At 61.2% G+C, this 21238-nt stretch overlaps 3 protein-coding genes across 14 annotated transcripts in view; 2 read left to right on the plus strand and 1 right to left on the minus strand.

The window, feature by feature from the left end:
* The window catches only part of CELSR2 (cadherin EGF LAG seven-pass G-type receptor 2), a 31160-nt gene extending 17837 nt beyond the window's left edge, over positions 1 to 13323 (plus strand). Inside the window, exons 18-35 of one of the 4 annotated variants that reach the window (XM_059868046.1) lie at positions 11 to 220; positions 840 to 1023; positions 1922 to 2032; positions 2548 to 2782; positions 3153 to 3338; positions 4442 to 4568; positions 5597 to 5797; positions 6261 to 6435; positions 7429 to 7541; positions 7614 to 7690; positions 8479 to 8605; positions 9095 to 9211; positions 9294 to 9424; positions 9941 to 10029; positions 10123 to 10266; positions 10830 to 11036; positions 11110 to 11335; positions 12708 to 13323. In XM_059868046.1, the coding sequence (XP_059724029.1) occupies positions 11 to 220; positions 840 to 1023; positions 1922 to 2032; positions 2548 to 2782; positions 3153 to 3338; positions 4442 to 4568; positions 5597 to 5797; positions 6261 to 6435; positions 7429 to 7541; positions 7614 to 7690; positions 8479 to 8605; positions 9095 to 9211; positions 9294 to 9424; positions 9941 to 10029; positions 10123 to 10266; positions 10830 to 11036; positions 11110 to 11335; positions 12708 to 12729 (2682 nt within the window). In that variant the 3' untranslated portion in view covers positions 12730 to 13323. Of the gene's footprint in view, positions 1 to 10; positions 221 to 839; positions 1024 to 1890; positions 2035 to 2547; positions 2783 to 3152; positions 3339 to 4441; positions 4569 to 5596; positions 5798 to 6260; positions 6436 to 7428; positions 7542 to 7613; positions 7691 to 8478; positions 8606 to 9094; positions 9212 to 9293; positions 9425 to 9940; positions 10267 to 10829; positions 11037 to 11109; positions 11336 to 12707 lie in introns of all 4 variants that reach the window. The other 3 variants (XM_059868045.1, XM_059868044.1, XM_059868047.1) reach the window with 3 other exon arrangements.
* PSRC1 (proline and serine rich coiled-coil 1) lies at positions 12980 to 16607 on the minus strand. Of its 8 annotated transcripts, none has more exons than XM_059868056.1 (7): positions 16466 to 16607; positions 15294 to 15331; positions 15154 to 15211; positions 14407 to 14749; positions 14055 to 14211; positions 13806 to 13976; positions 12980 to 13719 (listed from the first exon to the last, which is right to left on the minus strand). In XM_059868056.1, the coding sequence occupies exons 2-7, from the start codon at positions 15307 to 15309 to the stop codon at positions 13604 to 13606; spliced, it is 861 nt and encodes a 286-aa protein (XP_059724039.1). In that variant the 5' UTR covers positions 15310 to 15331; positions 16466 to 16607; the 3' UTR covers positions 12980 to 13603. The 8 variants fall into 8 exon arrangements, with proteins under 8 accessions (XP_059724039.1, XP_059724036.1, XP_059724037.1 ...); XM_059868053.1 differs by having other exon boundaries at positions 16471 to 16502; XM_059868054.1 differs by lacking the exon at positions 16466 to 16607 and adding an exon at positions 16335 to 16435.
* Positions 16608 to 16657: 50 nt separating this feature from the next.
* On the plus strand, positions 16658 to 19596 carry PPIL1 (peptidylprolyl isomerase like 1). Of its 2 annotated transcripts, none has more exons than XM_059868057.1 (4): positions 16658 to 16811; positions 18014 to 18168; positions 18248 to 18316; positions 19314 to 19596. In XM_059868057.1, the coding sequence occupies exons 1-4, from the start codon at positions 16756 to 16758 to the stop codon at positions 19532 to 19534; spliced, it is 501 nt and encodes a 166-aa protein (XP_059724040.1). In that variant the 5' UTR covers positions 16658 to 16755; the 3' UTR covers positions 19535 to 19596. The 2 variants fall into 2 exon arrangements, with proteins under 2 accessions (XP_059724040.1, XP_059724041.1); XM_059868058.1 differs by lacking the exon at positions 16658 to 16811 and adding an exon at positions 17838 to 17910.
* The last annotated feature ends 1642 nt before the right edge of the window (positions 19597 to 21238 follow it).

Genomic DNA, 21238 nt, shown 5'->3' on the forward strand with positions numbered 1-21238 from the left:
TCCCCCCAAGGCAGAGCAGCTGGTGGGCAACGCGTCCCAGTGGGATGCAGGGCAGTCCCGGCGCGTGGCGCTGGCACTGCGCGAAGCAACGCGTGAGGCCCGCGGGTACTTCGGCAGTGATGTGCACCTGGCATACCGCCTGGCAGGGGCCCTGCTGCGCCACGAGAGCCGCCAGCGCGGCTTCCGCCTCGCTGCCACCCAGGATGTGCACTTCACTGAGGTGGGCATGAGATCACAGGGATGGGGACATGCCTGGAGGGAGAATGGGCAAAGCGTAAAAGAGGTTGGGATGATGAGCACTCCCATGGGGCGGATGTGGGTGCATGAGCCCAGACACCAGGGTGATGGGCACCCTGTTGAGGAGGGATATTGGGGCAGGAGAGAAGATAACCGGGTGACAGGCATTGCGGAGGGAGGTTGAGGGAGAAGGAAGGGAGGTTGGAGTTATAGGGACCCCTTTGGGGAGGGCTATATTTGGGCAGAAGGTCAAACACTGGGGTAATGGGCATCTGCAGGGGGAGAGGGGAGGTGTTGGTGCAGGAATCTGGCTGCAAGGGTGGATGGCACCCACTTGGGAAGGGTGATTGATGAGGGATCCCATGCACTAGGGTGATGGGCACTCTCCTAGAGAGGAATGTTGCTGTAGGAGGTTTGATGCCAGGGTGATGGGCAGCCCTGAGCAGGGTGCACCCTCAACTTTGTGGGGGTTCAGCACCCCCATTCCCCACTGCCAGTGTCAGGGTGCCCCAGCCATAGAGTCCTGCAGGGGATGTTAGGGACCCCCTGCCCAGACCCTAAAGTGCCAGCTGCCAGTGCCACTACCTCTGCCTTGCCCCCAGAACCTGCTGCAGGTGGGCAGTGCACTGCTGGACATGGGGAACAAGCATCACTGGGAGCTGATCCAGCAAACGGAGGGTGGCACAGCCCAGCTGCTGCAGCACTTTGAGGAGTATGCACGAGCCCTGGCACGGAATATGCCCCAGACTTACCTTAGCCCCTTCACCATTGTCACCCCTAACATCGGTCAGTGGGGACGTGTGTGGCCAGAGGGCTGTGGTGGGGGGTGTCTTCCTGGGAACATAGGCATGCTGGGAACATGTGTCTGCCTGGGTACACACATGTGCCCTTGGTGTGGTGCTGGACAAATGGGCATGGATGTGTCTGGGGGATGTATGTGCTGGTGACATGGACATGTGTGTGCTCAGGGAATGTGTGTGTGTTGACGACATGGATGCTTGTCTGGGAACACAAACGTATATACCTGGAGTATGTGTGCACAAGGACATGTGTGTGCACAAGGACATGTGAGCTGGGAGCATGCATGCATGTCTGATGGGTACCTGGGTACGTGTGCTGGGGACATGGACATTTGTGTGGCTGGGAAACATGTCCTGGGGAACATGGGTGTGCCTAGAGGCATGTGTGTGTCCCTGGGGACATGGGCTGTGGTCTGTGTGCCCTGGGGTCAGTGGTTGCTGGGTACAGAGGGTGCTGTGTTCTGTGTGTTCCAGGGTTGGTGGGTACTGGAGTCAGTGGGTTCTGGGGTCCATGTGCCCGAGAGTTGGTGGCTTCTAGTGTCTGTGGGTGTATGGATTCATTGCTCCAGGGTCGTTGGGTGCCAGGGTCACTGGGTGCTGAGCTCAGTGGGTTCTGGAGTCTTTGTGCCACAGCATTGGTGGGTGGTGGGATCTATGGTCCTGGGGTCTGTGTGCCCCAGGATCGATGGGTACCAGGATTGGTGGGTGCTGGTATTGGTATTTACTGGGCCTGGTGCGCCCTGGGATCAGTGAATGCTGGGGTCGGTATGCTCTAGGGTCGGTGGGTGCCGGGGTCTGTGTGCCTCAGGGTGGGTGGGAGCCATGCTGGGCCATGGGTGACGTGGTGCCACAGTGGTGTCAGTGGTGCTGCTGGACAAGAGCAGTTTTGCGGGTGCCCGCCTGCCACGGTATGAGGCGCTACGGGGGGAGAAACTCCCAGATCTGGAGACGACCATCATCCTGCCTGACAGCATCTTCCGGCCCCGCGAGGACAGGCGTGAGTCTGGGGCATAGTGGGGAGGACAGGGGGCAGGGTTGGGGACCCATTTGCATCCATGGGGCTGGGAGAGCTTCGGGGACGCCCAATTTGGCCATGGGGACATGGCACAGCTGGGGACCCTGGCTGGGGGCTGTCAAGGATGGGAGAACCCCAGAATGCCCATGGGCTGACGGGGTTGGGAGTCCAGTGTGGCCACAGGGCTGGCAGGTTTGGGACCCCAGGATGGTACTGGCATGGCTGGGGACCCTGGTAAGGATGCAAAGACCAGGGACCCCAGGATGGCATCAGAGATCCTGGTGTAGCCATGGCGGGGGACAGGGTTAGGGACCTCATTGTGGTCATAGAGCTGACAGGGTTGGGGACCCTGGTGTGGACGTGGGGACTCCTGGAGTTGGAAGTGTTGGGGGAACCTTGTGGTCATTTCACTGGCAGAGTTGGGGACTCCAGGGTGGCCATAGGGACCCCAATGAGGTCTCAGAGCATCATGCTGCCCCCTGCCCATGCCCCCAGGCCCCTCAACTGGGCATGGGCAGGCACCACAGGGCACAGGTGGGCAGGAGGAGGAGGAGGAAGAAGAAGCGGGCGAAGAGGAGAAAGTGGAGGAGGAGGCAGGGATGACTGTGGTGACCCGGCACAAGCGCCACCCATCCCTGAGTGAGGGCCAGGCCATCGTCAGCGTCATCATCTACCGTACCCTGGCCGGTCTCCTGCCCCAGCACTTCGACACCGACAAGCGCAGCCTCCGGTGCCACTGGGGATGGGGGCCTGGGGGGCTGGGGGTGGCACATGGGGTGTCAGGGCAAAACCAAGCATCTGGGGGGCATAGGGAGATGGGGCCAGGGGTGTCCGGAGGGTTCCCAGGGGAGGGATGGTAAAGGGGATGCGTGGGGTGCCCAAGGCTGGGAGGCACAGAGAATGCCTGAGGATGGGGGGCAGAGGGTTGTGGAGATGGCTCAAGAGATGCCCAAGGATGGTGCACATGGGGTGCCCAAAAAAGAGGGCACAGGGGAGAAAGAGGTGCCCTCACAGTGTCTGTGTGGTGCCAGGACACTCTCTGGCACCAAGGTGGGTTTTGGGGCACCCTGAGTGGGCTCCCTGACACCAGTGCCCCCCAGGGTGCCCAAGCGCCCCGTCATCAACACACCAGTGGTGAGCATCAGCGTGCATACGGGGGGCACAGATGGCATGGGGGGCATGGGGACCCCCCGGGTGCTGGCCAAGCCCATCACCCTCCAGTTCCGGCTGTTGGAGACCCAGGAGCGCTCCAAGCCCATCTGTGTCTTCTGGAACCACTCTCTGTGGTGAGGGCAGGACAGGGGACACCCCAGGGGTTACAGGAATACCCTGGGGGCACTGGGACATCCCAGCAGAGAGGGATATGGGATTGGGGATGGGAACACCTTGGGGAACATGGGTACACTCCAGAGGGACAAGGGATCTCCCCAGGGAGACAGGAGACCTGGGGGTAACAATAGCCAGGGGAACAGGGGATATCCCAAGGAACACCCTGGAGGGATGGGGACGTCTTGGGGAGTCAGGGACAACATGGGGGGACACAGACATGCTGAGGTAACAGGGGACATGGCACATACCAGGGGAACAGGAAACACCGTGGGGGGAGAGGGGCCATGGAAATGGGACACCCCAGGGAAATGGGGACACCTCAAAGGGGACAGTGGACGTGGAATGGGGACACCCTAAGGAGATGGGGACACTGTGCGGGTACAGGGAGCATGGGGATGGCGACATCCCATGGAAACAGGGGACATAATAACAGGGATAAGGACACCTTGAGGCGACAGGGGACATGGGAATAGGGACGTCTTAAGGGGACAGGGAATATGGGGACAGGGCAGGATGGATGCCCCAATAACCCTGTGGGTCATGGATGAGTAACCTGGGAGCAGGACATAAGGGGGCAGCTCTGATCCTAGTGGGTGTCAGATAGGATGGGGGTGTGTCCCCAAATAGAGGGTAGTTCCTAAGTGAGTGTCCCTGGTGGGTGAGTGTCTGCAAGTGGCAGCGGCTGTCTCTCCTGGGTGGATGGAGTCCCAGTGGGTGGGTGTATGTTGTCTGTGGATGTACCTGGTGGGTGTGAGTCCCTGTGGGAGGGTGATGCCAGCCGGTGTCCCCAGCGCATGTGTCCCTGGTGGATTTAAAGGGGTGGAGCTACACAATGTGGGTGGGGTTTTGAGGGGCATGGTTGAAGTGCTGTGAATGCTGGTGGGTGTCCAAGTGTGTGACCCCTTGGATGGATGTCCTGGGTTGGGTGCGTGTCCTTGGGCGGGGGTGGATGTTCCTGGTGGGTGTCCCTGGTGGGTGTCCCAGTGTGTGTGTATATGTTTGAAACCGGTGGGTGTCCTGGCGGGTTTCGTGGCTCATGTCGCCTTCTGGTACTGTGCAGGGCGGGCAGTGTAGGTGGCTGGTCGGCACGAGGCTGCGAAGTCGCCTTCCGCAACCAGAGCCACGTCAGCTGCCAGTGCCACCATCTGACCAGCTTTGCTGTCCTCATGGACATCTCCCGCCGAGAGGTGGGGACATAGCGGGACATGGAGGGGTGCGTGGGGACACGGGGTGACAGATGTGACATGGGAGACGTGGAGGGACACAGTGACCCTGGGGGCATGGAATGACTCAGGGTGAGGGTCCTGGTGAGGACATGTGGGTGGATGGAGACATATGCAGAAACAGGCACGGGATGTCAGCAGGTGCCAGGCATAGGGGCGGGGCTGTATGGACAGGGGCGGGGATTTTGGTAAAAGGGGAGGGACAGGAATAGGAGGGGCAGGGGCAGGGTGGAGGTGTGAGTGCTCATGGAGGCGGAACTGAGGGAAGTGCGGGGCTTAAGTGGGGTGGCGCAAAATCCAAGAGGTACGGCTAAATCCAGTGGGTGGGGCACCCTTGAGGCAGAGCTCAGTGGGATGGGCCAGGCAATGTCAGATCTGGCAGAGCTCTCCCAGGTGCGGGTTCAGGCAGCATGAGTGGGATTCCAGTGGGTGCAGCTGAGCAGGCTGGGCCGGTCGGTCTCCAAGGGGCAGAGCTGATGTGGGTGGGGTTACAAGAGGTGTGGTTGAGTGATGCAGGCGTGTTTTCAGGGGCTATGGCTGATTAATATGGGCAGGGTTTCCTGGGGCAGGGTTGAAAACTGTGGGTGGGACATAAGGAGGTGCGGTCAATGTTGTGGGTGCGGCTTCGGGGGGCAGGGTCGAGTGTAGTAGGTGGGGTTGGAAGGGACAGAGCTGAGAGTTGTGGGTGGGGTTTTGAGGGCTGGGGCTTAGTAGTATGGGAGAAGTTTAAAAGTGTGGAGCTACAAAATGTGGGTGAGGTTTTGAGGGGCATGGTTGAAGCGCTGTGATAAGGGTTTCAAAGAGTGGGGTTACCAGGGGCGGGGCTGAATAATGTGGGCAGGGCTTCCTATTGGGCTATGCATTGTGGGCAGGACTTCCCAGGCCCAGGGACTGATTGCTTTGTAAGAGGGACCATGTGTCTGTTGACGGGAATGTCTGGGGGTGCATGCCACTGAGCGCATGCCTGATATATGCCGATCCTGGTTCTGCAGAACGGGGAGGTGCTGCCGCTGGCAGCACTCACCTACAGCTCACTGGGCGTGGCGCTGGCGGGGCTGGCGCTGGTCGTCCTGGCCCTGGGGACCCTGAGGCAGCTGCACTCCAACCGCCACAGCATCCGCCGGCATGGCACAGCTGCACTGTTCCTTGCACAGCTTGTCTTCCTGCTTGGCATCAACCAGGCCGATGTCCCGGTGTGTGGGAAAAGGGGACTGGGAAAGGCGGGAAGGAGAGGGGATCACTGGGAAGGGCTGGCTGGGTCAGGGGATCTGCTGCCTTAAGTGTTTGGGTTGTTTGGGCTGAAATGGGTGGGGCTAAGGAGTGGGCACGGCCATGGTGGGCTGGGCCTAAGGGGTGGCAGCTAAAAGACATGAGGACTATAATGGGTGGGATCTGTCAAAGGGGTAGTGATCTCAAGGGGTGGAGTCTGTATAAAAGGATGGGGCTTGTAGAGCAGCGGGTCTTATAAACGGGGTGAGGCTCCCTAAGGGGTACATTTTATCTCAAAGGGGTTGGCTGTCAAGGGAGTGGGGCCCATCAAAGAGGTGGGGCACTCAAGGTTGGGGGGGGAAGGTGTTGTGCATATGGTTGGATGGGTGGGGCTGTGGGCGCGGCCAGGGGACGGCATGTGGGCTGGCACTGACAGAGTGGGTGCAGCTGGCGTGCACGGTGGTGGCCATCCTGCTGCAGTTCCTGTATCTGAGTGCGGTAGGCTGGGCGCTGCTGGAGGCGCTGCACCTGTACCGGCGCCGTAGTGAACCCCGTCATGTCGACCGTGGTCCCATGCGCTTCTACCATGTATTGGGCTGGGGACTGCCTGCTTTTATCACTGGTGAGCCCTGCTGTGAAACCCTGCTCTCATTCTCACCCCATGCCCTGGACTACCAGCTGCCCACCTCCACCTGGATCAACACTTTTTGGTGGCTATGCACCCCCTTCTAGGCTATGGCCTGCCACCTGAATCTCACTCCCGCAATCAGTTTGATGCATGGTGGGGTCCTATTTCCATGTGTAACCCTACGCCCAGAATATAGGCCCACTCCCAAATCTATCTTTACCAGCATAGCCACACCCCTGGATATAATCCTGCCTCCAGCAGGATAGTCATGCCCAATCCAAAACAGCCCCACTCCAAGAGTTTAGCTCCGCCCTTAACCACCATAGCCCCACCCTAATACATAGGCAGAGTCATAGCTGTGCCCTCGTCTATCAGACCCAGTCCCCAAGATTTTAGACAGGCCCCTGGGTCCATAATCCTACCCTCATTCATCATAGCTCTGTCCCCAAACTTTCAGACACACCCCCAGGGTCATAGCCCTCTCCCAAAGTGTATAAATCTGGTGAACATTTTATCCCCACTGCAGGAGTTTAGCCCGACCCTCATCCATCATATCTCCACCCCAAGAGCATCTTTCCCAATCTCTTTAATATGCTCCCAGGGCCATAGCCTTTCTCCATCAATTGTAGTCAGATACTCCCCTGCGACTTTAGCCCCGCCCTCATCAGCATAACCCCACCCCCAGAGACTAGACCTGTACTAACCTTTTAGACAAGCCTCCCGTGCCATATCCCTGCTCTCATCCACACTGCCACATGCCCAAGAGCTTAGACAAACCTCATTTGCATAGCGCTGTCTCTACCCACTGTAGCCACACCCCCAAGAGCAGTACCTTCTCGCCAGCCCTGTGCCATTTATGAGCCATTCCACGAGCCCCCGTCTTGCCATAGCTTCACACTGTTTAGCCCCGCTCCTCCCACCTTAGCCCCGTCTCCTCTTATTGCCCCATCCACTGAACTGGCCCCGCTCCTGATCTCTCCTGTGCAGGGCTAGCGGTGGGACTGGACCCCGAAGGCTACGGGAACCCCGACTTTTGCTGGCTGACCCTGCACGACAGCCTGGTGTGGAGCCTGGCTGGGCCCTGTGCTGCAGCCCTTGCTGTGCGTACAGGGCTGGGGGCTGGGGAGGGCATGGAACCCCCTATCACCCTGCTCACTCCCTGCATCCCCCAGGTTGGCATCTTCTTCCTGGTGCTGGCAGCCAGGGCCACCTGTGCCACCCCTCAGGGCTTCCAGAAAAAGGGCTCAGCGTGAGTCACCCAGGCGGGGTCACCTACAGGGGGCAGGGGACACGGTGGGGATGGGGTTGCCCAAGGGGAGTATGGGAGGTTGGGGCACACATGGGGAGCTGGCCTTTTGGGGAACCTGCAGAGGGCAGGGAGGCACAGGACAGACTGCGGCATCCGGGGGGGCAGGAGGGCACTGGGGACTGGGCTGCCTATGGGGCAGGGGTAGGAGGGGACAGTGGCGGCTGGGGCATTTATAGGGGCAGATGGGTGCAGGACAGCTATGGGGAGCCGGGGGGTACAGGGGGCTAGACCCAATGGGGGGCATGGGAGCATGGGAGGTTGGGGCAACTGTGGAGGGCAGGGGGGCACAGGAAGGACTAGGACACTCATGGTGGGTAGGGGGATATAGAGGTCTGGGGCATCCATTAAGGCCAGGGGGGGCACAGGAGGTTGGGGCACCTGTGGAGGGCAGGGGGGCATCAAGGGCAGAGGCCCCTGTGGGGGATTGAGGGGGTCAGGGGAGATTGGGGCAGCTAGAGGGGCAGGGGTTTACAGAGCACCCATGGGGAGGCAAAAGGGCATTGGGGGCAAGGGGCACAGGGGACTGGGGTTAGGCTGGGCCCACAGGGAACAGAGGAGCTCAGGGGGCTGGAGCACCCATGGATGGCAGAGTGGCTCAGGTGGGGGTTGGGGCATCTGGAGGGGGAGGGGGCCATGAGGGGCTGGGTCATCCCCGAGGGGCAGAAGTACAGAGGGCTGTGACATGAGATGTCATTGTGGTGACACTGGGGTGCCATTGGGGTGCTCAGGTCTGGGGTGCGCACAGCTGCAGTCCTGCTGGCCATGCCCAGCCTGGCCTGGCTTCTGGCCCTGCTCTCAGTCAACAGTGACACGTTGCTCTGTCACTACCTGTTCGCCGCCTCCAACTGCCTCCAGGTCAGTGGGAACCACCTGAGATTCCACCCATGGAACCTCCAGAGCCACTGCCCCGGGGACCCCCAAAGACTCCAGAACCCCAAAGCCTCTGCCCCTGGGATCCCCAGTGACCATGACCCTTGGGACTCCCAGAGATCCCAGAAGAACCCCCTGAACCTCACACCCTTGGCACCTCCAGAGTCCCATGCCTATTTGTAGGGCACCTAGTGGGCACAGAGAGGTCCTTTGCTGTATCCAGGGCACTAATGGGAGGTATCCAGTGTTATGGGGGCACCTAAACCACTCCATGGTGCCCATGGAGGGCATCCGGTGCATATGGGGTCCCTCATCCTGTCTGAGATATCAGTGGGGGGCACGCTCATTCTCTTTGAGGTGCCAATGGGATGCACCCAATCTGGATGGTGACCCCTTGACTGGTCCAGGGTGCTGCTGGTATCCTCCCAGGCTGTACACACCCTTCCTTGTCCCCCCTGCCCCTTTTCTGCCCAGGGCCCGCTCATCTTCCTGTCCTGTGTGGTGCTGAGCAAGGAGGTGCGAAGGAGCCTCCGCCTGAGCTGTGCCCGCTGCCACCACCCACCACTGGCCACCAAGGCCACCCTCACTCCCGTGAGTGCTGGACCACATGGGGGGTGACAGGAAGAGAAGGGCAGCCAGTGCCATGGCTATGACATCCTTGTGCCCTTGGCAGGCGTATGGCAGGGACAGCACATACGTGGCAGGGCGACTGTACCCTCCCCCAGGTAGTGGGTCCTCAGGGTCGCTGCACAGCACTGCACGCTCGGGCAAGAGCCACCACAGCTACATCCCCTTTGTGCGGCGGTACTGTGCACAGCAGGGACCAGGGCATGGGTTTTTGTGGGATCCTGGGCTGGTGGGGCACTGGGATGACAAGATGGAATGGTGATGGGATATGGGGTAGTGGGGTGCTGGGGTGGTTGAGTGGTGGGTTGCGGGGGGTGGCAGTATGGCATTACATGACATGGGAGTATTGGGATGGCAGGATGGTGGGTGGTGGGGTAGTGTGCTTGTGGGGGAGTTGGGATGGCTGGGTGGTGGGGCAGTGGCATGGTGCACAGCACTACAGTGGCAGAGTGGCATGCACATGGAGTGGTGAGGTGGCAGGGTGGTCACAGAGTGGGGGGTTGAGGGGGTGTCGGGGTGAAGAGGTGGCAGGGGTAGGTGGATATCAGGATAGTGGGTGTCAGTGGATATTGGGGTGTTGGGTGTCAGTGGGTGGATATTGTGTCAGTGGATTGGTGTCAGTCAGTGGGTGACAGTGGATGGTAGGTGTTTGTGAGTGGGGATCAGGTGTTGATGAGTATTGTGTCTCCACAGGGAGGACTCAGGTCTGGCAGGCAGCCCAGGGCCAGTTGCGCTGCCTGAGCCTGGGGGGCTCTTCCTTGACACCCAAGACCAGCCTGAGGGTATGGCCTCACCCATAGGGCAAGTGCCCCTAGCCTTGGCCCAGGGGGCAGGAGGTGCCTCTGGGCACCTCCTGACCCGTGACCCCCCCCTAGAGCACGACACAGAGTCAGACAGTGACCTGTCCCTGGACGACCCGAGTGGATCCTATGGCTCCACACATTCCTCCGACAGCGAGGACGAGGTCCCCCGTGGCTGGGACCCCCTGCCCAGGGCTCCCCTGGGTCCCCCCGGCCCTGGTAACACCCCCAGGGGGCACCCCATGGAGATGGGGGACCTTCAGCCTGGCTGGGTGCTGATGGGGGATACCCAGTGGGTTGGGTGAGGTCCCTCGCCTTATCCACAACAGTGATGGGGGACACCTGGCGGGGGTAGGGGTCCCTTGTCCAGTCTGGAGAGGTGATAGGGCATTGAATAGTTTTGGGGGGGTGGGAGGGGGTCCCTCATCTTGGCTGGGTCCTGATGCAGGACACACAGAGTGGACAAAGGATCCCTGGTCCAGCCTGGAATTCTGATAAACACATAGTGGGTATAGTGGGTATGAGGGAGAGGATCCCTTGTCAGCTCTGGTGTGGTGATGGGAGACACCTAAAAGGTTTGGGGGTTCCTCATGCAGTCAGAGGTGCTGACTGGGGCACCCAGGGGGGAAAGATGGCCCCCTGTCCAGTCTGGGGGGTGGATGGGACTGATACAATGGGTTTGGGTGCATTTCTCACACTGACTATGTGCTGATGGGGGCACCCAGTGAGGATGGGAGGGGGTCCCTGGTCCTGCCTGTCCCAGCTTCCTTCCTTCCCCACAGGTGACCCCCTGGTGCCCCCGGGGTGCCCATACTGGCCAGGGGAGTTTGTGACAACAGCGAGCGAGAGTGAGGGACCAGGAGGTAGTGAGGGGCTGCGAGTGCAGCCAGCAGGGGGGCAGGGACACCCCTGGGGTGACCCCCCCTGGCCCAACGGCGAGGCGCTCCCCAGGGACCCCCTGCTGCTGCCCCTGCCCCACCCCCACAAAGGTACAGGCTGCCATGGCAAGGGTGGGCACTCCAAATCTGGCCTCCCCACCCATGGGTGATGCTACTCCTGCAGGGATACTGAAGAAGTGCCTGCCCCCCATCAGTGAGCGGGGCAGTGCCCAGCACCCTGAGCTGCCCCCACCACCTCCTGCTTGCACGGCTGCCTCCTCGGGCAGTGACACAGGGGCCACCCCCATCCCCCGGCCTCGGCAGAGCCTCCAGGAGCAGCTCAGCGGCCTCACCCCCATTGCCATGAGCATCCGCACAGGCACTGCTGACGAGGACTCCTCTGGCTCTGAGTGAGTGCCCACCACATCTGAGGGGTGCTTACTGGGAGTTCTTTGGGTGCCAGGGTTCCCTCTGGGCACCTGTTGGGTTTGAAGGTGCCCTTGGGATGCCAGGGTTCCTGTTGGGTGGACAAACACCACTTGTTGGGTACCCTTTGGGTGCCTATCAGATGCAAGGATAGCTGAGTACCACGGTGCCAAGGTTCCTGTTGCACTCTCATTTGGTGCCAGGGTTTCTCTCAGGTGACCGCTGGGCACACATTGGGTCCAACACTGCTTGTTGGCTGCTCATCAGGTGCCACAGTACTGACTGGACACCCATGGAGCACAACATTACCTGTCGGGTATCCGTCAGGTTCCAGGGTTCCTTTTGGGTGTCCACTTGGTGCCAGGGTGCCCAACAGATGCCCTTTGGATGCCCATCAGGTGCCAGGGTTCCTTCTTGAGTGCCCATCAGGTCCCAGCAGTCCCTTTGGATCCAATGAATATTGGGTGCCAGGGTGCTCATTTGGTGCTCATCACGTGTAAGGGTGTTTGTTGGATGTCCATAGGGTGCCAGGGTAACCAACAGGTGACCATTGAGTGCCAGGATTCCTCTTGGGTGCCCATGGGCTGCAAAGGTGGCTGTTGGTTGCCCACAAGATTCCTACTGGGTGCCCATTGAGGGCTGGGGTACCCACTGAATACCCATTGGATGCCCATTTAATACTCACTAGGTGTTCATCAGGTCTAACTGCACCCATTGGATGCCACTTGACTGTCCATGGGTGCCCATTGGATACCCATTGTGCATCCATTGACCATTATGTATTGGATCCATTTGGTGTCCACTGACTGCCCATTGGGTGCCTAATGACCTCTGTGTGCACACTGGGTCTAACAGCACCTCTTGGTGTGTGTTAACTGTTCATGAGTGTCCACTGACCATTAGGTGCCCCTTGGGTCTAACAGTGCCCATCGAGTGTTGGAGTGCATGTTGGGTGCCCATTGACTGTCCAAAGGTGCCCGTTGACCACTGGGTGCTCACTAGGTGTTGTGCCCACTGGAGCATTCACTGGGTGCTGGGGTGTCCACTGAGTACACCTGACCACCCATGGATGCCTAGGGCAGAGGTGGCACAGCAGCACTAACCCTACTCTTTTCTCCCCCTCTACCACCCAGATTTCTGTTTTTTAATTTTCTCCATTAACCCAAGGGGGCTGGGGGCTCCCCCCCCAAACCCCACCCCACCATCTTTCCCCAGGGGTTGGCGCTGGGTGCTGGGGGGCACAGAGGGCACCCTGGCACCCACCTCCTCCATCATGCATCTGTCTGTCTTGTTTTTTATTCTCCCCCCATCCTGCACTTTGTATCCACCCCCCCCATCTGTCTGTCCCCCCACCAGGAGCGACGAGACCTCGATCTAATGGGGACCCACCCATCAGGCAGCCCACCCACTGTGCCAGGGACACCAGGACAGGGAGGGCTACAGGATGGTGGGGGCGGGGGGCAGAACACACCAGGACTGGGGGTGCACTAGGACTGGGAGGACATCAGGAAGGAGCAGGGAGCTACAACCACCCCCCCTCAGTGCACTTTGTATCCTTGCAGGGATTGGCACCTTGGGGAGATGGCACAGGGTGCCCCTGTTGTCCCCCCATGATCACCCCCAGCCCCTTTGCCCAGCAGAGTGTTTTATTTAAAAAATACATGAAAATACAAAAAAAAGGAATTTATAACCAACTTCCCCCATTGTGCCAGCCCCCTTTCCCCCCAAGGTGCCAACCCCCATGAAGGTGCAACCCGTCCCATGGTGCCAACTCACCCAGGTGGGGAGCATGTGGAGGGGGGATCAGCTAGGGGTTACAGGGAAGTCTGGGACCCCCCTGCCCAGGGATGAGGCTCAGGTGGAGGAACCCAGGGAAGGGTCTTGGGGGATGAGGGGCCCCTGGGTGCTGGAGGATGTGGGGGGTTTCCTAATGCTGATGAGACCTTTTGTAATTAAAACAAAACTCAATGAGTGCCTCGGCTCATCCCTGGGGAGGCCCCTGGCTCTGCCACCCCAACCTCAGCTGGTCCCTGGGAGTTCCAACTCTGCCCTACAACCTGTCAACCCAATGGGTGCCTTGGCTGGTCCCTGGGGGCCCCTTGTGCTGCCTGCCTCCTTCCAAAACCCAGTGGATGCCTCAACTCATCCCTGGGGTGGCCTTGGCTCTGTCCCCCCCCAAGCCTAGGTACCTTAGCTGGTACCTAGGGGGGGTCTGGGTGCCCCCAGGGTGGGTGTGGGGTGGTTTGGGGGTGTCACCTCGGGGTGCTGCTCACCGCAGTCTTGCGGGAGGGCTGCAGGCGGGTGGGGGGGGGTCCTGATTTGCACCCTGAGGCACCAGTTGGGGGGGCTGCCCGTGCTGCCACTGCACCTGCAAAGGGGAAAGAAGCCACAGGGAAACTGAGGCACGGAGGATGGGGCATCCCCTGCGCCCCCCAAACCCCATTACATCCTTACCTCTGGGGGTGGGGGTCCTCCCACCCGCTGCTAGAGTCCGAGGGGACACCTTGGGAAGGGCAGTAGGTGCTGGGGAACAGCCAGAGGGGGCAGAGGTGGTGGTGGTCCTGGTGTGGAGCTGGCGGGTGGGGGGGGGGCAGGAGACTGTGCCCCCCCTCACCTTAGCCTTGCCTGGGGAGAGAGGGGGAGTTGGGGTACGGCCCAGGAGCCCCCATGGCCATGGTGTCCCCACTCCCTTGCCGTAACTACCTGCTGTACCCCCCTGGGGGGGCTCTGACTTGCCCCGGGCATCAGCCCCCAGCCCCTGGGGAAGGCATGGCCGGGGGGGGCCCATGCGGCTGGGGGGAAGCCTCCTGCCACCCAAGGGTCCCTTTGCCGCTGCTGTGGAATTACGGCTGGGGGGTGCCTGAAAATAGAGCAGGGAACATGGAGACATCTCTCAGTGAGTGCCCCCCACCCACAGGGCTGGGGGATTCACGATGCCCCTTGGAGACAGGGGGGCACTCACTGCCCCATCTAGGATGGGTTTGGGGGGGATCTGGGTGTTCAGCCCGGGTGAGACACGGCTACACTGGGGCCCCTACCCTCGGGTCTCACCTACCTTGGGGACACTGGTGGCCGCAGAGGCCCCCCGGGGCTTGGCGGGGGAGTGGGGGATGGGGGCAGGGCCCTGAGACTCCACGGTGGGCAGGAGTGCCCGCACCGGGCTGTCCTTCACCACGAAGGTCTGGCGGCGGGGACTGCGGGGTGTACTCGGGGGCGTGGTGGCAGGTCCGGGGGGGTTTCCGGGAGCAAGCAGGTGACATGCCTCCAACTGCGCCGCCAGGCGCGTTGCCTCCCGCATCATCTCTTCCAGATGGGCCCCACTCAGGGGACTCCAGCGCCCGTTGCTACCCCCGTGCTGGCACCCCCTGCCGGGGCTATCCTCATCCTCTTCCTCTTGGCTGTGGATGGGGAGGGGAGGGGGAATGGCGGTGTTAGCCCCCCAAACGCCGCTGCCAAGAAGTGGGAGGAACCCCGCCCCCTGCCATGCCACCCAGGACCCCATTCATTGTGTGACACATCCCCGAGGACCCCCAGAACCACATCTATGAGGGGGACACATCCACAGGACCTCCAGAACCGTGTTCATGGGGTGACATGGACCCTAGGACACAATCTTTGGGGTGCGATGTCTCCCTCATGGCCCCCAGGATCCCAGCTATGAGTTGCCACATCCCCCACAACACCATCCATGGGGTGACATGTCCCCTAGGACATTGACAATGAGGTGCCCTGTCCTTTATGTCCCGTCCTATTCCCCATGTTCCCAACTATTAGGTGCCCTGTCCCCACTATCCTCCTGTACCTGTCAGATGGCGACAGCACACCGAAGTCGAAGCTCTCCTCGGTGACAAATCTTACATCTAGGGTGACACTGGGGGTGAGTCCCGGCCCCCCACCCCAGGGGGGAAACATGGGAGACATGCAGCACTGGTGCTGCCGTACCTCGGTCCTCGGCCATCGCCTCGGGGCACCGGGGCCACCTGCGGGAGCTGGGGGGGTCACTACCGACCCCATCGGGGTTCCCCATCCGTGCCCCTACCCGCCACCCACCTCGTGTCCCAACCCCCCGCGGGGGCCTGGTGGCACCAGCCAGCGCACGAGTGACACGGCCAGTGCCAGGCGCCGCTGGGCCCCGTGCCACCGGGATGGGGACAGGGATGGCTCCGTCGGCGCCAGTAGGGGTGGGGGTGACACCGGCGACCCCCACCCGGGGAACCCACAGCCCAGCACCCCCAACCCGAGTCTCCTCAGTGCCACGATGGGAAGTCCCAGCCCCGCACCCTGATCCGTGTGAGTCCCCAGCGCCACAATGGTGGTTCCCAGCCCCTATCAGGGGACCACAGCACAACACTGCAGGGGCCCAACCCCACTGAGAGGTCGCAGCCCCACACCCAGGGGAGCCCCCGTTCCACACCCAGAGCGTCCCAGCCCCACATCCACACTCCGATCCTGAGGGATCCCCAGCCCCACATCTTGATCCTCAGGGGATCTCATCCGCATGCAAGGGGACCCCATTCCATACTAGAGGTCCCAGCCCTTCATCCCAATCACTTAGGGACCCCAGCCCCACTCTGAGGGGTCACAGCCCTGCATCCCGATCCCGAGGGAGTCCCATCCACATTCCTAGGCCTCCTAGCTTCCAGACGGGGCGGGGGTGGGGTGGGGATCGGGTGTCAGACCCAAACCCCGACCCTGGGGGTCCCATTCTCACTCCTGGGCCTCCCAGCCGCACACTGTGGGGTCTCAGCCTCATAATGGAGCGATCCTTCCCCCACACCTGAGGAATCCCCCAGCCCAGAAGACCACAATCCCACATTGGGGGGTCCCAACTCCAGCCCCACCGACGAGTCCCAGCCGCGCACCCCAATCCCTTGGTGACCTCAGCCCCACACTGAGAAGGTTCCAGCCCCCGCCGGGGATCCAGGCCTCACAGCCCCAGCCCTCGGGGTCCTCAGCCCCTACCAGGGGGTCCCAGCCCCTCACCCCGACCCCACGTCTCCCTATCTCCGCATGGGGTGGTTTATCCGGCGCTCCGCGGCCCAACCGATCTCCCCGCCGGTTTCCCCTCTCCTCGAGAGTCTCGGTCTGCCCTCATCCCCCCTCTCCCCCACTACCTCACCGCCCCCGGCTCCCGCTCGTCGCGCGCGCCGAGGAGGCGTGGCCTAACGAAAGGGGCGTGGTCTAGTTCGAATTCCCCCTCCCCTTGCGGCTCAATCGCAGCGCACCCGCCCCGGGTTCCGATTGGTCTGCGCCCTTTAAATATCCATTCTCATTGGTCAGTGTCCTCGCCTTTCGCCTCGCTGACTGGCTCTTCCCCTCCCCCCACGCCCCGCCCTCAACCGCTGGGGGTGTGGCCCGGAAGTGCGGCGGCTGAGGGTCTTTCCGCCATCGGTGCCTCCGCAGCATGGCCGCCGTCCCGCCCGACTCCTGGCAGCCTCCCACCGTTTCCATGGAGACCACGTAAGGGGCGGGGCACCGCCCCGGTACCGGCACCGGTACCGGCACGGGAGGCCCTGCCCACCACTTGTCCCGCCCCCTTCCGCGGTACTGGCGGTAAATCGGTGTCCACTCCCTCTCCCCCCGGCTTTTGTGCAGCCCCGGTGTTCTTGAGTCCCTGATCCTCCCGGTACGGGGCAGTCCCCGGTGTCCTTGAGCCCCCGATATCAGGCAGACCCTGAACTCCACAGGTGCTAAGAAATTCCCCGTGTCTCCAGAACGGGACAGCTCCGTTATCTCCCGATATGAACCAGTCCTGGTTTCCGCCGCGGTACTAGAGGGCCCCTGGTTCCCTCGGTGTCCCCCCTGGTGTTCGTGACCCCCAGGCCCCTCGGTACCAGGCAGATCCCAGCGATCCCGTGTTATCCCGTTAGCCCCAGTGTCTCCTGATACCGCACAGAATCAGCCAATCCTGGTTGTTTCCCCTGGTACCAATAGCCATCCGTGTCCTCCTGGTGTCCTATTGCCCCCCATTCCCTCTCACCCCTGTGGTCCCTGTCCCTGACTGACCCTGGGGGATGGGGGGGTGGGGGGGAAGTGGGGGATTACTTAGAGGCTTTTCCTGTTACCCGTCCTGTTTTTGTTCCCATTCCCATTTCCAGTATTCCTATTTCCAATTCCCTGGATGGGCCTGCTTGGTGCTGGAGCTGTACTAACAGCACAGCCCGACTTTGATCTCAAACTGGGGTTGGGGGTCTCAGTGGGATGACCCTGCCCTGCAGCTGCAAGAATTGACCCTATAGGTGGAGGAGTTCACAGCAGGGTGACCGCCCCCATCTCCTATTCCTATTCCTATTCCTATTCCTGGTGCTGTTCCCCATTCCCAGTGTCGTTCCTGTTCCTGGTTTTCCCATTCTCAGGATGGGCTCTCCAGTGCTGGAGCTGTACTTACGGCAGAAAAAGCCCCTAGCTTTGGTCTGAAACTGGGTGTGGGAATCACAGTGTGATGACCCTGTCTCCAGTTCCCATTCCTATTCCTGCTGTTCCCATTCACAGAATGAGCCTGCTGGTGCTGGAGCTGCACTGGCAACACAACCCCTGGCTTTGGTCTGAAGCTGGGGATGTGGGTATCACTTTGGGATGACCCCATTTCCTTTTCCCATTCCCATTACTGTTCCCCATTTCTGATGCCTTTCCCATTCCCATTACCTGTGTTCCCATCCCAGGATGGGCCCACTTGTGCTGGAACTGTACTGGCAACACGCCCCCCGCACCTGCAAGAACTTTGCTGAGCTGAGCCGCCGTGGGTACTACAACGGCACCAAGTTCCATCGCATCATCAAGGACTTCATGGTGCAGGGAGGGGACCCCACGGGTACTGGTGAGCACAGGCCTCTGAAATCTTCCTGGGACCCTCCCTGGTGCCAGGGGTTCCTGCTGACCCCCAAATCCCCCTGCAGGCCGTGGTGGCGCCTCCATCTACGGGAAACAGTTTGAGGACGAGCTGCACCCTGACCTGAAGTTCACTGGTGAGTGGGGCCAGCACTGGGACAACACTGGAGGGGCATCCCTGGGACCCCAGGACCCCACCTATAGAGGGGCAGGACCCCTGAGAACACATCTGTGGGATGGGATGAGATGGGATGTCCTCTGTGTCCTCATCCATGGAGTGACATGACTCCCTGGACTTCAGTCATGGGGTGGCATGTCTCAAGGAGGCTGGTCATGGAGTAGGTCCTCCAGGACCCTGGCCATGAGGTGGCATGTCTCTCCTGTCCCCCAGGATCCCATCTGTAGGGTGACAAGTTCTCTGTGTCCCCAAAACCCCATCCATGGAGTGACATGACCCCGAGGAGCTTTGCCATGGGATGCCCTGTCCTGTATTTCCCCATTCCTGATGTGATATGTCCCTGTGTCCCACAGACACCAGGATCCTGGCGATGGCCAACATGGGGTTGGACACTAACAGGAGCCGATTCTTCCTCATGTTCCCCTAAGACCTCTCCATTGGACGACATTTTCCCCATGACACCAGAACCTCAGCCAGGGGATGACATGTCCCTGAGACCCCATCCATGGGGTGGCATGTCCTCCATATTCCCCAGGACCCCATCCCTGGAGTGACATGTCCTCCAAGACTCTGGTCATATCATGGCATATCCCTCAGGGTGCCAGGATCCTTGGCCTGTGTTCCACAGGCACTGGAATTCTGGTGATGGCCAGTATGGGGCTGGACACCAATGGGAGTAAGTTGTTACTGATGTCCATTAAGATCCCTCTGTCAGGCGACAGGTTCCCCTGGAGCCTGTTCATGGAGTGACATGTCCCAAGGATTGCAGCCATAGGATGACACCCTCCAGGATCCCAGTCTTGGAGTGACATGTTTCCCATGATACTGGGGTCTTGGCCATGAGATGACATCCTCCCATGGGATGACATGTCCCCCATCATGCTGGAACCTTGGCTGTGGGGTGGCATGTCCCCTGTATCCCCATCCATGATGTGACATGCCCCCATGTCTCACAGGTGCCGGGATCCTGGCAATGGCCAATGCAGGGCCGGACACCAATGGAAGCCAGTTTTTCCTGACACTGGGCCCAGCACAGTGGCTGGATGGGAAGCACAGCATTTTTGGGAGGGTGTGCCAAGGAATGGGGGTGCTGGGGCGCCTAGCCATGGTGGAGACCAACTCCCAGGACCGACCCCTCGACGATGTAAAGGTCATCAAGGCGTATCCCTCGGGATAGGATGTGGGCTGCCCTCCCTCCAAATTGTACTGCTCATTTGTAATAAAGGAGGTTGGAGGTGGTGGGCTCCCCCACAGAGTGGTGGTTCTAGGGGGAGGTGGGGGAAGTGTCTTTGGCATAGTGGGATCTGGGAGGTTGTGAGTGCCCCCAAAAAGTGTTTGTGGGTGCCCTTGGGGGGATGAGTGTCTCTTCTTGGGGACATGGAGCTGCCAGTGGCCCCAGTTCCTGGGTGTGCAGAGTGGATGCCAGAGACCCAAATTTACCCCTACTGTGTTGTGTCTGTGTGTCCTCAAAGTTTCCTGGGACACCCCAGAGTGTCCCTCTACCCGTTGGATCACTGAGCTTTGGTTGGAAAGGGGGGGTTCATGCTGTCTCTGCAGAGTGGGCTCCCCACACAGCACTGGGGACCCTCAAACTGGCAGTGGAGTCCTCAAGCCAGCACACACTGGGTTCTCCCCCAGCACTGGGTAGCCCCCCCCCCCCCCCCCCCCCCAGCAATGGGTGCCCTCTCTGGCTCCCGTTGTCACTCCCCTTGCTCCCAGTGCAGGACAGTACTGGGAGCTGCTGGACGTTATCAGGATGGTGCAGGGGAGATGATGGGAGCTACTGGGGGATAGCAGAGGACTGGGGAACTCTGCATCTACAGAGGGACTGTGGGGATACTGGGAAGGTTCTGATTAAGGGGGAACTAGGGGAATTGTGACCTCATTCTGGGGAGTGGGTGGTATCGAGAGTGTCACTATGGCACAGGGGAGTGCACTGGGGAGTGTCAGAGGGGTGCTGGGCCTACCAGGGACGGAGCACCGGGGGGTCCGGTCTGGGGGTGATCCCGGGGGCGGTACCAATGGTCCGCGGTGTACCAGGGTCTGGAGGCAGCCTGGGGGGCAATCCCAGGGCAGTAGCAGTGGTCTCGGGGTGATCCCGGGGCTGATCCTTGGTACCCGGGTCTTGGGGGCACTGGGGATGGGTAGGCGGCACTGGGGACGATGCAGGGAAAGGCACCGGACTTCCTCGGACTGATGCCGGGGATCTGAGAGCTATCCTGGGGACAGTACCGGTGGTCCGAGGCGGTACCGGGAATGGTGAGGCGGCCCCGCGGGCGATGCGGGGGAGGTGGCAGTGGTCAGGAGAGGTACAAGGGATTTGGCGTTGATCCCGGAGCGATCCCGGGAATCTGGGGGGGATCCCAGGGACCCTACCGGACTTCCAGGGGGGAACCGGGCTGTGGAGGCTGCGCTGGGGTTCATGCGGGGGCCATCCCGGAGATCTGGGGGCGTTTCCGAGGCGGAGCCGGAGGGGTTCCCCGGGCCCGGGAGGTACCGGGGATTTGGAAGCAGGCCTGGAAGCGGTGCGAGGGTAGATCGCAGGAATCTGGGGGTGATTCCGAAAATTTCGGGGCGATCCCGGGGGCAGTATCGACGGTCCGTGGTGGTACAGGGGAGGGGGAGGCGGCCCTGGAGGCGATCCCGGAGGCGGTACCGCGGATCTGAGGACGATCGCGGAGGCGGTACCGAGCCGGTCTCGGTCTCCCCGCTGGCGATCGCGAAGAAGACTTCGGGGCACTCCCTCGGTGCGCGGCCGGGGCCGGTGCCGGGAGCCCCAGGCGGTGCCAAAGGCGGTCCCGGTCTCCCGGCGGGTGGTCCCGAAGAAGAGCCCGGGGCAGTCCCTCGGTGCAGGACCGGAGCCAGTGCCGGGAGTCTCGGG

This window comes from Haemorhous mexicanus, chromosome 25, assembly GCF_027477595.1.
Source record: "Haemorhous mexicanus isolate bHaeMex1 chromosome 25, bHaeMex1.pri, whole genome shotgun sequence".
Lineage (NCBI taxonomy): Eukaryota > Metazoa > Chordata > Aves > Passeriformes > Fringillidae > Haemorhous > Haemorhous mexicanus.